General features: G+C 34.6%; 1 protein-coding gene across 1 annotated transcript in view; it reads left to right on the plus strand.

Moving 5' to 3' along the window:
- Positions 1 to 17,593, plus strand: part of LOC148951666 (uncharacterized) — a 265,037-nt gene that overhangs the window by 187,163 nt on the left and 60,281 nt on the right. Inside the window, exon 4 of the mRNA XM_089091180.1 lies at positions 2,846 to 3,105. Within this exon, the coding sequence (XP_088947306.1) occupies positions 2,846 to 3,105 (260 nt within the window). The remainder of the gene's footprint in view (positions 1 to 2,845; positions 3,106 to 17,593) is intronic.

Below are 17,593 nucleotides of genomic sequence, written 5' to 3' on the forward strand. Positions count from 1 at the left end.
TGGATACGGCCCTGCCTACAGGGTGTCATTTCTTTTTAATGGCTCAAGATATGACTAAGTAAACAGGTAAATACAAAAATAAGTAAACAAATGGGATAATTAGAATCCCCTCTCTTCCCAGAGCTAAGGAGTACAAAGAATAAGTTAAAGTAACGGACCCTGGTGGCCTGAGCATCGACTCAAGTTGCTGAGTTCACCATGGTAATAATGATAACAGTTTGGTTGTGCACATGGAGGTTCAGTTGGTCAGTGAGCACCTCATTTGAAGTTTCATCGAACGTCAAAGGGGGATACGGGGGCATATTTTCATTAGAAGTTTTAGAGGAAAAAAAACTAACACTTTTATTACAATATGATGTGTGTTTGTCCCTTTTTTTGTATTTCTTACTGTATGGAGTAAGTAAATCATTGTTCAAATGATTGGGTAAGTAAATGTTGAGATTGACATCACAAAAATAATTCAGGGAATTAGAGCAAACTTTTTAACACTGCAGGATAGGACATTTACATCTTTTTTTCCCTTTGGTAAAGCATTGGATAGTGGTTTTTGCTTACTCAGAAACTTTCCGTGCTATTCCATTTGAACTTTCAGGAATGGATTTTCCAATTCTTAGGAATCGGAAAATTATTTTTGGTTGAATACATTAATCCCTTCCCTGTTTGTCAATATTCTATGGCAACAGCCCTCCCCCTTCACCCGAAAAAAAGACCATCTAACCGGATGATTCCAAAAACCGAATTTTTTTCCGAGACAGCTGCTGCAAAGAATAGCTGATAAACAGAAAAAAAGTCCCTACATTATAGTGCAGTGGGGACATTTTTTGGGGAGGGGGGATATTTTGAAAATACAAGTATTTTCATTTAGAAAAAATAATAAATCTCTCCCCCTAAATTTTTATTGTCGCATTTTTTGTATCTTCATTAAGAAATTGAAATAATCATTAGCCCCTCCCCCCCTTCATTCTCATAATTTGGCGCCACTGATGCTATGACGGTAAATCACCAAATCTTCGTCAAATAAATGAAAATTAAGTGTTAGTATATTTTATTAAGTACGTGTGTCAAATAATTAAGCGTTTGTATACATATGGTATTTATTTTGTGATACATTTTGACCTTTCCTTAGAAAAGGAACACTTGTACATATTTCTTGATTCTAGTCAAAAAGAACAATAGATTTTTAGGGCGTATCTGGATCGATTAAGCTACTTTTGGGATTAGAAAGTTGTCCGTCTACGGTAATCCAAAAGTTGTTATGTTTACGCAAAATTTACAACACAACAGAAAAAACTGAAAAATGTACTTTGACATTTTCGAACATTTTTTCTGAACATCCGGGATACGACTTAAGAAATTGATATAAAAAGCTCCTTTTCAGGGAAAAGGGAATATAAAAGGGGGTAGTTTGAAATAAATAGCAATTACTAAACATCTTGAGAAGTAAATAAACACAGTAGAAAACAGACTTTGGGTGGATCAGCAGCCCGGCCACTGCCAAATTCCTCCTCCAAGGACTCTTCTTTACCAAAAAAGCATTAACGCCTTCTGATTTGGAAGAGGTGAACCATAAACCTCAATTGATAACAACGTGGGCTTAACACCTTCTAAATGACCTTAGCTTTGCTTAGCAAAAATCATAATACGCAATGCGTGGGTTACAATAGTCACGGTTGGGGTGCTACCATTTCGACTAACCGTCACAAGCACTAAACGTCTTAACATATAAAATAAAAATCCGTCAGAACCACTAACCGTCATAACATCGACAAAAAAAAATATAAGTTTATATAATAGTAATAAGTATATAATAGTTTAGAAACAAATTTCGGCTATATATTTGCACATCATGTGGTGGGGGTAAAGCATAGCATATATTAAATATTTAACCTAACCTAGGTACCTTCCCCCCCCCTAAACCCCCCCAAAAAAAGTTTTAAAATTTTAGATGTTATGACGGTTAGTGGTTCTAACGGATTTTTTGTCGATGTTATGACGGATTTTGTCGATGTCCTGACGTTAGTGCTCCTGACGGTTAGATGTTATGACGCCTTCCCGTCACTGTTATCGATAAAGTCAAATGTCGAATACATTTTTCTCTATTAGAAAATATGTAAACTTGAATTAGTATTTGCCCAAGTTTTCCTATCTGCCGTTTTATCTGCCAATTTTCTATCGGCCCGAGTATTTTTTTTTATTTATTTTTTTATGACAGATTGCCTAAGACTGTTCTTTTCGGCCAACCGTCTAGGTCTAAACAGAAAGGAGTTCGTCCTCGGTTGGGATTGGAGGATTTCGTAAGGAATGATTTAAGGGAAATAAGAACTTCATGGGAGGGTGTATAGGAGGAGGAGCGATGGAAAGATAGAGGAAGAGCGTGCGTAGCTGTGTTGGCCTCAGGCGGCTTAGTGCTGCGGGGAGTCGTTGGTAATAGTAGTTAGTAGTTTTTTACCTGCAAGATGATTCTAGCTAACGATGCAAAAATAGTAAAAGTAGGCAATAACAGGGAGCGAACTATTATTCAAGTAGGCTAATTAAACCAATATCTGGCCATTTCAATTTTCAACTTCTTCAGTACATGTGTAACGAGGAAATTGAGGGAAAACGCGGATAATTTCTGAATCAATAATTTTATATAAAAAATCAAAATTTTATAAACTACTTATGATAAAAGTCAATGATTTCATGAACTCTGTGACACGGGAGACCCTGTGACCCTACTTTCTAACAGCTCCCACTTCAATTTCTTGAATTGTAACGACTCGGACTCGCAAGTTCTACTTATTTGAGGTCCTTGGCTGGAATTTTGATGATTTCTTTTTCAGTTAACAAATATTGATAATTTTAGGAGCTCCTCGACCCTGAAGGCATTTTTCAACGGTGGCCGATCTTTACTCCGTGACAAGTGGCGAGAGTCAAGAAGCCGAAGTCGTGACGAAGTTGATAGGAAGGCATCCACTTCTAATTCCATAGAAACATCTGAAACTTCACCAACTAATGGAGAAAGAAGATTTTCACGGTTGTTTAGTCTGAGGCGAGCAAGCAGTTCCCAAAGTTTTACAAATATTGGAGCCACCCGTGGATCAACTTTGCCACCAAATATAGCAAGTGAGTAGTCTGACCTTTTTTCCTTAGACGTCATAGTGCGAACAATCATGACCAGAATTACCATACAACTCAAGAGTGAATTTTGTACGTACCCGATATAGTCCTCACCAATGTTGATCGGAAGCTTCAAAAATCTGAAGCTTCCTTAATCCCTAGAAGATTATAAAAAAAAACTCAAAGATTTATGTCAGGATTGCCACTGTACTGATGAACAAATTCCTAGCCCATGTCCAAGAGAGTCCTGACCAGCATTAATAACAACCAAGGCCGTATCCAGGGGGGGGGGTATGGGGTTTGACCCCCCCCCCCCGAAATGTTTGTCTGACTAGTAAAAACGTAAAAAAAATGGACATAAACAAATTTTATATGCGTTTTTTAGGTTTTTTGTGTACCCCCCAATTTTTTTTTGAGTAAAACCCCCTCCAAAAAAGTCCTTGGTACGGTTTCGATAAGAACCTTCCAAAGTACCAAGGGCATCAAAATAAAAACACTTTATGCCCCTGACCCATCTAAGGTCTATTCATAGATGAAAGGCGTGATTTTGAGTTTTTTTTCAAAATTATAAAGTTTTAGGGCACTATCACATTTTTTACAGTGTTGCCATGTTGAACAGTGAAAATAAACAATCATAATTAATTAATTGAACTTGAAAATGTTTTTCGTTACTAAAATTCAAGTATTTACTATCCGCTGATTCTTAAAGACACTTCCACCTTCAAAGAAAAGCTTCACCTTCTTAACTTGTTTAGTGCCATAAGTTTTATCTTTTTTTTTTTTTTTTGATATTTCACCCATGTTATTTTTTTTAACTTGATACCCGGTGCTACAAAAAAACACATAACTGCAAATGGTTGTCTTGTCTTTAAAACTTTAAGTCCCGAATTTGTCCTAAATTTTAGATATGTATGGTTGGAAAAGTTTCTTTTAACCAATTCAAACAATCAGATTTAGTTTTCACTGTCTCATAACTAAAAAATTACCAATTAGCACATTCAAAACCAGCTTAGCCAATTCAAACAATCAGATTTAGTTTTCAGTGTCTTATTACTAAAAATTTGCCAATTAGCCAATTCAAAATTCACTTAGCCAATTCAAGCCATCAGATTTAGTTTTCACTGTCTTATAACTCAAAATTTGCCAATTAGCACATTTAAAATCAACTTAGATAATTCAAACAATGAGATTTAGTTTTCACTGTCTTATTACTCAAAATTTGCCAATTAGTCAATTCGAAATCCACTTAGCCAATTCAAACAATCAGATTTAGTTCTCACTGTCTTATTACTAAAAATTTGCCAATTAGCCAATTCAAAATTCACTTAGCCAATTCAAGCAATCAGATTTAGTTTTCACTGTCTTATAACTCAAAATTTGCCAATTAGCACATTCAACATCAACTTAGATAATTCAAACAATCAGATTTAGTTTTCACTGTCTTATTACTCAAAATTTGCCAATTAGCCAATTCAAAATCCACTTAACCAATTCAAACAATCAGATTTAGTTTTCACTGTCTTATTACTCGGTATTAGTGCTTTTAGTTCTAAAAACAGTAAGTTTAATAAAATATGTTTATGTCTATGTCTATAAATTTGCCAATTAGCCAATTCCAAATCCACTTAGCCAATTCAAACAATCAGGTTTAGTTTTCGCTGTCTTATTATTCAAAATTTGCCAATTAGCCAATTCAAAATCCACTTAGCCAATTCAAACAATCATATTTAGTTTTCACTGTCTTATTACTCAAAATTTGCCAATTAGCAAATTCAAGATCCACTTAGCCAATTCAAACAATCAGATTTGGTTTTCACTGTCTTATTACTCTGTATTAGTGCTTTTAGTTCTAAAAACAGTAAGTTTAATAAAATATGTTTATGCATATGTCTATAAATTTGCCAATTAGCCAATTCAAAATCCACTTAGCCAATTCAAACAATCAGGTTTAGTTTTTTCTGTCTTATTATTCAAAATTTGCCAATTAGCCAATTCAAAATCCACTTAGCCAATTCAAACAATCCGATTTAGTTTTCACTTCTTATTACTCAAAATTTGTTAATTAGCAAATTCAAAAACCACTTAGCCAATTCAAATAATCAGATTTAGTTTTCACTGTCTTATTGCTCAAAATTTGCCAATTAGCCAATTCAAAATCCACTTAGCCAATTAAAACAATCAGATTTAGTTTTCACTGTCTTATAACTCAAAATTTGCCAATTAGCCAATTCAAAATCCACTTAACCAATTCGAACAATCAGATTTAGTTTTCACTGTCTTATTACTCAAAATTTACCAATTAGCCAATTCAAAATCCACTTAGCCAATTAAAACAATCAGATTTAGCTTTCACTGTCTTATTACTCAAAATTTGCCAATTAGCCAATTCAAAATCCACTTAGCCAATTCAAACAATCAGATTTAGTTTTCACTGTCTTATTACTAAAAATTTGCCAATTAGCCAATTCAAAATCTGCTTAGCCAATTCAAAACAATCAGATTTAGTTTTCACTGTCTTATTACTCAAAATTTGCAAATTAGCCAATTCAAAATCCACTTAGCCAATTCAAATAATCAGATTTAGTTTTCACTTTCTTATTACTCAAAATATGCCAATTAGACAATTCAAAATCCAATTAGTCAATTCAAACAATCAGATTTAGTTTTCACTGTCTTATTACTCAAAATTTGTCTATAAAAGCCCCTTGTCTCATTCAAAGATTGCAAATACCTAAAAAAGATACGACTTGAGTTGCCATTCAATTGTGAACCCATTCATGGCCCACATCTTGGATAGTCCTGACCGATGTTAATTATAAATCGTTAATAATGTGCATGAAACAATTCTTAGTGTCTCTAAAGAATTATAAAGGTGTAAAAAAATGGGACTAGGATTGCCACTCATCCCAAGAATGAATTGAAATACCTCAAATAGTCCTGAACTGTGTTGGTCAAAAATACTCTTAAACTTGCATGGTAAAGTTTTTAGTCTTTCTAGAAGCGTATAAATGCCTAAAGGAGAAAAAACAGGGTTGCCACTCAACTAACGAATATATCCATGGTCCACTTGTGAGATAGTCCTCGCCAGTGTTATTTAACATTTATTTAAATCATCAGTTAACGTTTAGGTTTCTTTAAAAGACTATAAGTATTTAAAAGAAAGTCTGACCAAGGTGGCTTTCACTCCCTTACTCACCAAAAAAAAAAAAAAAAAAAAAAAAAACTGGAACGCGTCTGAGAAAGCCATGATAACGTCTGATTAAAAGTCGCTTAGTTTTCAGCTCCACTTAAAAAAGGCTCCACACGAATTTTAAAATAAAATCACACTCTTTTTGGAGCATCATACCTCTAAACTATTGGGAACTTACTGATCGGGAACCTCAAAAAACGCATACAAAATTTGTTTATGTCCATTTTTGTTACGTTTCTACGAGTCAGACAAACATTTCGGGGGGGTTTTCGAAGTCTCTATTAAATTATTCTTCTTTCAACTTAACAAAATCCAAATTTAGAGCTGTAAAAAATACACCTTAGTTTGTTTCATAATCAGGGCTAAAAAATTTAGTATTATCGAACCAGTCCTAGTTCAGAACTAGGTCAGGGTTATTAGAAATTACCGTCTCACAAACCTATACATCAATGTCTTTGTATAAGCTGAAAAGTTTAGGAGTCTCTGGGAAAGACGTTACCAATTGAAACACAAACTAAAAAAAAAAAATGTCATAAAATTAAAAAATATGACAGCTTTATATTTTTCGTTGCGTTTCGTTGTTAAAATTTTCGTTTTAATGACGAACAGAAATTATTCCGTATATGAAGTTTATACTAGCATCTGAAGTTTATACGAGCATTCCTTCCATAAGAACCATAGATACCCCGGGTCATAACTTATAAACCTTGCTCCTGAAGACTGTGAAGGGAGTGTCCTGCTCAAGCATATAATTTCCCGAACTTTCAACTACGTTGAACAAAATGGCTATATTAAAATTTTGATTGGATGTGTTTGGGGAAACGGTGGGGGTGGAAGGGATGTCAGTTGCCTTAGAATCACTTTTGACTATTAAAAAGGGAACTAGTCATTCAAATTTCTAATCGAATGAGCCCTTTTTGAAGTTTCTACGACAACGTTGTCTATACAAAACCTTATATACCACCAGGGCATAACTTCCAACCCTTTCCCTGAGGGTTGTTGGGGAGTTTTCATCTTCAAAGAACTAATTTCCAGAACTTAAAACTACGTTTAATAAATTGGCTGTCTCAAAATTTTGATTGGATGTTTGGGGGAAAGGTGGGCGTGAGAGGGGGGTTAGTTGCCCTCAAATCACTTTCGACTCTTAAAAAGGGCACTAGCCCTTTGAATTTCCAATCAAATGAGCCTTTTTTGAAGTTTTTACGACAACGCCTTCTATAAAAACCTTATATGCCCCCAGGGCATAACTCAAAACCCTTGCCCTGAGGGCTGGGGGGGAGTTGTCATTCTCAAAGACCTAATTTGCAGAACTTAAAACTACGTTTAATAAAATGACTGTCTCAAAATTTTGATTGGATGTGTTTGGGGAACTGTTGGCGTGAGAGGAGGGTTAGTTGCCCTCAAATCACTTTCGACTATTAAAAAGGGCACTAGCCCTTTGAATTTCCAGTCGAATGAGCCTTATTTGAAGTTTCTTCGTCAACGCCTTCTATAAAAACCTTATATGCCCCTAGGGTATAACTTAAAATCCTTGCCGTGAGTGTTGTGGGGGAGTGTCCTCCTCTAAAACGTATTTTCTATCTGGAAATCAACTACGCTGAACAAAATGGCTATCTCAAAATTTTGATTGGATGTGTTTGGGGAAATGATGGTTGGCGGGGGGGGGGTTAGTTGCCCTCCAATCACTTTCGACTATTAAAAAGGGCGCTAGCCCTTTGAATTTCCAGTCGAATGAGCCTGTTTTGAAGTTGCTACGACAACGCCTTCTATAAAAACCTTATATGCCCCCAGGACATAATTTATAACCCTTGCCCTGAGGGTTGTGGGGGAGTGTTCTCCTCAAAAATGTATTTTCTATCTGGAAATCAACTACGCTGAACACAATGGCTATCTCAAAATTTTGATTAGATGGGTTTGGTGGAATGATGGGCGTGGGGGGGGGCTAGTTGTTTGTTTTAAGTTTTAATGTTATTCCTTACTTTCAGTTTGAAAAAACTTGTTTTTTTATTTAGTAACAATCACAAGCCGAAGACGTACAGTATCTTTGGTTTATTATCACATAAAAATCATAGTTATGAAACTTCTTAAGGTAAAATTAAATGCTAAGACTGGCCGCAAAATATCACAAACAAATTATTACTTACATCGGTCATTCTTTAAAAAATTCGAATTTTAGCGTAAAGAGCGAGGTATTGACGAGGGCGAGGGCAACATTCCTCATATAGGTAATATGCAGGGTTCGCCCCCTCGTCAATAACTCGCTCTTTACGCTAAAGCTCAAATTTTGTACCAATTCTTTAGGAAGGACCGCTGAATCACAATGGTTGTTTAATTAGAATAAATAGCTCTTTTGAAATCATTAAATATACTTTAGCGTAAAGAGCAAGGTATTGAGGAGGGGACAAATCCCCCCCCCCATATACGTAATAATTTCTGTTCGTTTTAAGTTTTAATGTTGCTCCTTACTTTCAGTTGAATTTTTTTTTTTATTTAATTTATCATTGTTTTCTGAATAATGCTGGGAAACCCAGCATCCCCTTCATGGAAATTCTCTTCCCCTGTGAAAAACTCTTCCATGGAAAGATCCTCCCACGTAACCCGATCCTCCAGATCCCATCCCTAGAAAAAATCCTCCCCTGAAAACGCCTGTATACTTACCAATAACTAATGCTATAAATAAACAATGGGCAAAGTTCATAATTTTCAGCCCTTCCCCTGAGAGCTGTAGGGGACTAAGTCGTCCTCAAAGACTTTGCTTTTAGATGTTTCGACTATACTGAACAAAATGGCTATCTCAAAATTTTAATCCGGTGACTTTGGGAAAAAAATGGGAGCGTGGGAGGGGCCTAGTTGCGCCCCAATTTATTTGGTCACTTAAAAAGGGCACTAAAACTTTTATTTTCCGTTTGAACGAGCCCTCTTGTGAAATTCTAGGACCACTGGGTCGATACGATGGCCCTTGGAAAAAAACCCAAATAAACACACATCTGTGATCTTTCTTCTGGCAAAAAATACAAAATTCCACATTTGTGCAGATAGGAGCTTGAAACCTCTACAGTAGGATACTCTGATATGTTGAATCTGATGTTGTGAGTTTCATTAGGATTCTATGACTTTTAGGGGGTGTTTCCCCTTTTTTTGAAAATAGGACAAATTTTCTCAGGCTCCTAACTTTTGATGGGTTGGACTAAACTTGATGAAACTTATATATTTAAAATCAGCGCAAAAATCCTCTTGTTTTGATGTATCTTTTTATATCAAAATTCCATTTTTTAGAGTTTATGTTACTATTGAGCCGGGTCGCTCCTTACTTACAGTTTGTTACCACGAACTGTTTGATTAAGCACAAATTTGGCGCTTTTAAGTTCAAATAAGTTCGAAGGATTTGTTCATAAGAGGGAAATTTAAATTTGACTCTATTATATAGCAAATTAATTGGTTTTAATATTAGTTAATGGATTGTTTAGTGCCTACAAATTTGTGTTTGAATAAATTGCATCTTTGATAAAACATTGTGAGATGAGACGTGTCCAATCTCACTATATAAACAAAAGCTAGCAACCAAGAGATAACCAATTTTCCCAAAAGAAAATAAAACGAAATGGATAAGATAAAGCGGTGTTCTTAAAAATGTCTATCGGCAGCAAGTATTGCCGAAATCACATGTCTCATCAAAGGAACAAATAATAACATTAATAAAAAGAGCGAAATATAAAGAAAAACCTCGATTAACAGGTCGGAAATTCAGGAAAAACTGAGCCGCCTTAAATTTTTTAAACAGGTTTACTTTCTGAAAGTTTTAAGAATATAACTTCCAGCAAAGATCTTGTTAACCTAACAAGCGTGCACCATGTTCTGTCTCACAATTGGAACAGAAATTGTGTTATTTTAACTTGAATAACTGAACTCAGCAAAACGAATGCCGTGTTCCAAAGTTAAAATAGTTTCACTTTAAGGAACTTTATAGGATATAATTACTGACAAATATATATTTAGCTAATAAACATGCAACCTGTGTTATATCGCAGCATGAACAACAATTTTAGTCAATTATATATATTTTCCCATGAAGGTCCTAGCGGTAAGTCCGTAAAACTGCAAAATTAACCACAGCAACAACAATGCTCATGACAGTAAACTGGAGTAAAAAAATTGAATAAATTATACCATCTATTATTCTGGTGAAACATTATGTTTTTACATGGTTTTGAATCATGTCATATCCTTTTTTTTATTTTATTTTTTAGATACTAAAAACTTTGGCAATGCTGACATCTGAATTAGAAAATGACAACCTTGTTTGATCTATTGGCTAGGCATTCTTTATTTTTCACGACTATGTCTAAGTCTCAGTCACAGGAAAAATGTCGTAGGGTATCATTTGGATTGTCATTGTTGCCAAGTTTATATATTTTTGGAAAACAAGTCTGCCAATTGTATAAACATGCCATCCAAACACTGCTTGACTGATTTCCTATTGGTATTAATTACAATAACAAGACTTGAAGGTAGCAAGAACTAAGAAAAGGATTCATTTGTAAGTTTTTTCAAAGTGAAAATAAGAAGTGATATTAAAACTTAAAACGACAAGAAATTTTCTGTATATGAAGGGGGCTGCCCCTTCCTCAGCCTTTGCTCTTTACACTAAAGTCTTAAAGTTCTTTAAAAATACTTACCATTTTAATTCAAAGACCTTGCGTTTCAGGAGTTGATCTTAAAGAATTGGGCCAAAAAGTTAAACTTTAGCGTAAAGAGCGAAGGATGAAGAAGGGGGAGCCTCCCATTATATACGGAATAATTTCTGTTCGTTTTAAGTTTTAATGTTGCTCCTTACTTTCAATGGAAAAAGTATGTTTTTTTGTTTAATTCCTGACCCTTTTTCAAATCTTTCCATAAAGATTTGAAAATCTTTATGGAAATTGAAAATTTCCCCACCCCGCAGAAAATTTCCCCAGAAATAATCGTACCCATGGAAAAACTTTTCCGTGGATGATTCCCCCCTCCCCAGAAAATTCCCCCTCCCGAAAAGTTTCTGTGCATTTTCAAGTAACAAATATTATATCCAAATAGTGGGCCAATTGGATAACTTACAACCTTTTCCCCAGAGGCTTTGAGTTGTCATGTCATCCCCAGAGGCATAGATATTGGACCTTTCAACTATGCTGAGCCAATTGGCTCTCTCAAATTTTAATCGGAGGTCTGGGGAAAAAGTGGCGTGGGAAGGGGCCTAGTTGTCTTCCAATCTTTTTGGTAACATAAAAAGCGCACTGAAACTTTCAGTCTCCATTTGGATGAGCCCTCTCCCGATCTTCTCTTACTATTGGTTTGAAACGATCACCCGCGGAGAAAAAAAAATTAAGACGCATCCGTGAAGTTTGTTTTGATACAAAATGCAAAATTTTACATTTTTTAGATAGAAACTTGGAAACTCTCCAGTAGAGTTCTCTGACATGTCGAAACTGATGGTTTGATTTCCATTAAGATTTCTTAATTTTTTTGGGATGTTTCCCCCTTTTGTCGAAAATCCTACAAATTTTCTCAGGCTCGTAGATTTTGATGGGTAGCATTAAACTTTCTAAATTTATATATTTGGAATCACCACAAAAAAAACGTTTCTTTTGATACATTAATTGTTATCAGATTTCCTCTTTTCTAGGGTAGCAGTTACTACTGGGTCGAGTCGCTCCTTGCTTACATTTGGTTACCACGAACTGTGTGATAATTATTCACCAAATTCAAAATAAATTAGAATAGCTCTTGCCTTATGTTCAATTATTGCCTGAAAATCCTATGAGAATGATCATGGTGATTCGTAAGACCTTTTCTTGGATGATTTTCCATTTGATATGGTGTTTTTTAGGACAGTAAACATTCAAGAAATTTAATTCCTGCGCGCTTTTTTATACCCTTGATTAAGTGCAGATATCCCTTTGGATCACCTTTTATATTTTAAAGAGATATTCGACAAGGATTAAAAAGACAACTCCTTTTACTAAAAAGAGGGTCAACAGAGGCCGGCTTGCAAAATATTTCATTCTAGGAGGTTGCATATTAATTCTACTACCAGGGGCGTAGCTCTAGCATTTTTATTTGGGGGGAGGGCAAGAGGGGTCTCCATCCAGAGAGTCAAGGAGCGTGGGCTATATAATATTTTTTCTCCAAATTTTTGAGGGGATAAATGCCCCCCCCCCCAAAAAAAAAACGCCGGCTAAAAAACCCATCGTATACTAAGCCGCCGGGGGTAGCGCAACTGTATACGCTTCTCACCCACTCCACTATTCAGTGCTTCGCCTTTTTCTTTCTCGTATAACTTCCCCACTTCCTTGAAGCATTTTTTTAAACTTTTTCCCGCTCAATGATGTTCTGCTTGTCGCTTGATTTATTCTGGTAATTATTGGTAATTTTTTTAAAAATGGTAACTGTCATGATGTTTAGAAAATAAGGATAAAGATTCTCTAGAGCCATGTTGGCTTATAGGGGGTCAAATCGACGTTTCAGGGGTCTTTTTTATAGGGATAGGTGGCAGGCCTGTTGTCAAACATTGCAGCAGCGGGAATCAAACCCAGGCCCCGGCATTGCCAAGGATAGCAGATGTTTAGAGGAGGCCTTGTCCTATGGCCCTACTATGCGTGTTTTTAGGAAATTTAAGGAAATGTAATGAAAGGAGAAAGACCAAAAAGTTTGGAGTCGATTGGTGGAAACGAGCATAAACAGCAGTGAAGGAAAAAGAAAAACATCGAACTTTTTCAACCTTTCAAAGTTTTTAACCCCCCCCCCACTTCCCGTTTAGAGATCTATGAAGGCTTTCCTCCTTCCGTAGAAAATTGATGCATATATCCGTGAATACAGTCAGGTAGGTATGTTTTCGGGGGGGGGGAGGGGCTTTCCATGAAATTCGTCTGTTTTCAATATACTCACCCTGTCGAAATGCACTCTAGATTTTGTAGTACCGCATTGCAGTGGCGGATCCAGGGGGGACGAGGGGGCGCTCCCCCTAGCATAGTCTAAAGTCGTGTAATTTAATTAATTAACTCAAGTTTGCGTTAATTTAACTTGCTCCTAGCGCAAGTTTATCGGATCAACCTATTTTGAGCACCCCCCCCCTAATTTTTTTTTCGGGTCAACCTATTTTGCCCCCCCCCCCCCAAAAAAAAATCCTGGATCCGCATAAAAAGAGGTGTTTTTACTCGTTTGATTGATAGAAACATCCAAAACATAGCTATCTGCAAGGTAATAAACTGTTCCGCCTGATTGCTTCATTCACTATCAACACATTTTAGAAATTGTGTTATTATGGTTTGCATGTGTTATATACACGGTGATTAACAACATAAAAGCACTGATTCATACTAAGATGCCAGCATCAAGTTTCTTAGCCTCACCATCATTTTCATGACATCACTTTGCCATTAATAATTCATGTTTGGAAGCCATAATGCGAAGTCATTAGCTATGTACTGTTGAATATTCCTTAGTTTTGGTGCAGCGTTTTTAAAAGAATGTGCTATGAGACTAACTCCATTATTCGAAAGACGAAGCTTTATAAATAGGTCTAAAATGGGGAAAACTGAAAATTCGAAAGGTTAGATCTTTGCTTTATCGAAAGACGTGTATATGTTCACGCGCCAGTGTTATAGACATGGTCAGGAGGGTTGTATCTCCTGTGTATTCATTTTCTGCCCTGTCGTGTAGCTATTTGATATTATGATAATAAAAGATGATAATAAAATATTATCATATTCATATAATATAATAATATATATCATATAATAATTTTATCATATAATAAGATATTAAAATATTATATATGTATATATATATATATATATATATATATATATATATATATATATATATATATATATATATATATATATATATAAATATTTTAATATCTTATTATATGATAATATTATTATATGATTGTTTGATATATATTATTATATTATATGAATATGATAATATTTTATTATCATCTTTATTATCATATTATCATCAAATAGTTACACGATTTTGATGATATATATATATACACGATATATATATATATATATATATATATATATATATATATATATATATATATATATAAATATATATATATATATATATATATATATGCATTATATATATATATATATATATATATATATATATATATATATATATATATATATATATATATATATATATATATATATATTTGATAATAAAATGTTTGACGAGGACTGTTTCAATCGCAAATCCTGAGACCTAGTGAAGTGTTTGAACGACGGACCGGAGGACGTCTAGCCACTCGTTCTGCGCAGTTTTTGCTTATATAGTATTGCATCAAAATAATCAAAAGTCTAAAAAATATACCCCAAAGGGCAAAAAGTTTGTTATAGATACGGTAGTAGTCGTATTACAGCTGGTCATGGGCTCCCATAAGCTGAATTTTAGAGGGGGGCTTACCTGGTCTAATCGGCACTTCCAATGCCTTATAATAAAAATCTGAACATAAAAAGATATAAATATAAGGCAGCATTATTCAGCCCGGGGGGGGGGCTGAAGCCTCCCTCTGCCCCGATTGGAAATTTGCATAGAACATTGAAGATTAAAGATAGTTTAATCTAACTTGAAAGCTTGATACACGGCTATTCATCGATCACTTTGACCAGGGCCGTATCCAGGTAATTTGTTTGGGGGGGGGGTATATAAAAGTTAAAAAAACGAAACAAAAATGTGTTTCTATGCATTTTTATTACGTTTTAACATGACGGATAGACATTTCGCAGGTAGGGGGGGGGGTAAAATCTCTAACCCCTCCTCTGAATACGGCCTTGTCTTTGTCATTAACCGTTTTGACGATCTCTGCTTTTGAATAAGTGAGTAAAGTGAGTGAGTAGCAAAGTCAGTGAGTGAAGTTTTTCGTTTTGATCTTTAAAGTGAGTTTTAAGAGTTCTTCAGAAGTTTTGTTTAAATTATTTAAAATTAATTCTATTTAATATTCAATTTGCTTTTCTTTCTATTATTTTTGAGAGATTTTTTGAAAGGATCAAACATATTTTAGCGTAGCTTTTTCGTTTTCTATTTGCGAGTATGTGTTTTATTTTCGTCTTATTCTATTTGTTTTTGGCAAAGTTTTGCTGTTTGTAGTAAATAAATAAATGTCCTCTCGCTTTTAATCTACAACCGCTTAGTTGCAAGATGTTTGATATAAGACTTTGCCCTTCAAGCTAATATTTAAACACTAAAAGGTAAATAAGATGGTACATCCTGCTTTTGAATATATTTTCAAATAAAAAGGTTCCATTGGCAGAACCTCATATATCTGGATTATAAGACTAACGGAGGGTTTCTCCTACATTTTGAAACTGAGTAAAATCTCAATAGAAATCCGACCCCCACTATTCCAAAGTATATTCCAAGTTAAAAAGAAGTTGAAATGAAAGAGAATTTAAGCAAAATATTTTTGGTACTTTTCCATTATATGGGCTTTCTAAAAAGTCAAGTTTGGTTAATGCTAATGAAATAAAATAAAATAGGATGAATATATAATAGTTTAGAAACAAATTTGGGCTATATATATGCACATTAGGGGGGGGGGGGTAAAGCATAGCATATACTAAATACGTAACTTAACCTAACCTAGGTACCTTCCCCCCCTAAAGCCCAAAAAAACACAGTTTAATATCGTATACACAATGAAAACCACGCTATCATTGCCTACTCTAAAGCGGTTAACACATCAAAAACGGGTTTTATCATTGCCTACTCTACAGCGGTTAACCCTAGAGGCCCATATAATGGGAAAGTACCGGATTTTTTTTATGAAAGGACTATATATTTTAGCATATTCTCTCCCTAATTCATTCTTAATTCCCCCCAATTGTGAAAAATTTTTATTGTCTATAACGCTGGTTCCCAAACTGTGGTACAAGTACCCCTTGGAGGTACGCGTACCCCTTGGAGGTACGAAAATTTTTTTAGGGTGTACGCAGCCGGCCCACAAAAAATTGAAACAACCCTTTAACTCTAGGACTGGCAATTTTAAGCGTAGCATATATTAAATACGTAACGGAACCCAACCTACGTACCTTTTAGTCCTTCTAAACCCCAAAAAACTTAAGTTTAAATATAGTTCCCCGGAGAGAGAATCCTTTGTTTGAACCTCACTATTCAGCGGAAACCTGTTTATCAATAGCATGTTTGACATTTCGATGCTGTCTTTTATTGCGCACTTACCGCTTTGTACACAAGTACCGTATTGTCTTCGTATCTGTGAGTCAAATGCTCAGGCATTTGAAGTAGGTTGATATGTAGGAATTGGAAAAGGGAATGTAATATGTAAGGAAAGGGTCGAAATTGCAGAAGACGCAAAAATAAACAAGTTCTTTGTAGTCCTAAAGGTTTAAAAATCCATAATCAAATCGTAACAATCTTTAAATCTCTTGTGGGGGATGGTCAAGGGTTTGACGTGAGCCTTGAAGGTCTCACCTTCCCTTGTTGTTTTACATAATGGCGTCGTTAGACATAAAAGAGCGTAGATTAAGTTCATTAGACATTAACTTCAGATTAAGCTAACAAACCAGCCTTTTCATTTGATCAAATAAACCAAACAAGCTATTTCAAGTCGTAGTAATGAGTCACCCCTGGAAAATATCCCCCTTGCGGAAAATACCCTCTGGCGTTTACCCCCCCCCCTTCCCTCCCAGAAAATAGCCCCCCGTTTAGGTACGCCGGTTTTTAATCATAATATTGGCTGTCAAAAATATAAGGGAGAGCTGCGACCCAGTCAAACACCTGCTCTTCATGTTAATGTTTAAATCTTGAATAATTTCTTGTATAATAGCTATGTATAACATTTTCAGTAAGATCGCTCCCCTTTTCGGGTTCCCCTTTTTCTAAAATTATCAAATTTGTCTCATGAAAAATTGTCAGAACTATCCTTTTGACTGAAAAGTTTAAATTTAATAAATTTTACAAATTTGAAATAAAAATTAGAATTAAGTGTGGTTGATTTATATTGGTTATTGATGTTAATCTTTTATACATATATATATATATATATATATATATATATATATATATATATATATATATATATATATATATATATATATATATATATATATATATATATATATATATATATATATATATATATATATATATATATATATATATATATATATATATATATATATATATATATATAAAAATATATATATGAACCTCTTTCCAAAACTTTTTCGTCCCACTAGATAGATAATCGCAGGCATGCCCAATTCTGACCGATATCCCACCTCTGGTCCATAGGAG

Source organism: Artemia sp. Qi Xiang Cuo, chromosome 6, assembly GCF_049724085.1.
Source record: "Artemia sp. Qi Xiang Cuo chromosome 6, ASM4972408v1, whole genome shotgun sequence".
In the NCBI taxonomy this organism is placed as follows: domain Eukaryota; kingdom Metazoa; phylum Arthropoda; class Branchiopoda; order Anostraca; family Artemiidae; genus Artemia; species Artemia sp. Qi Xiang Cuo.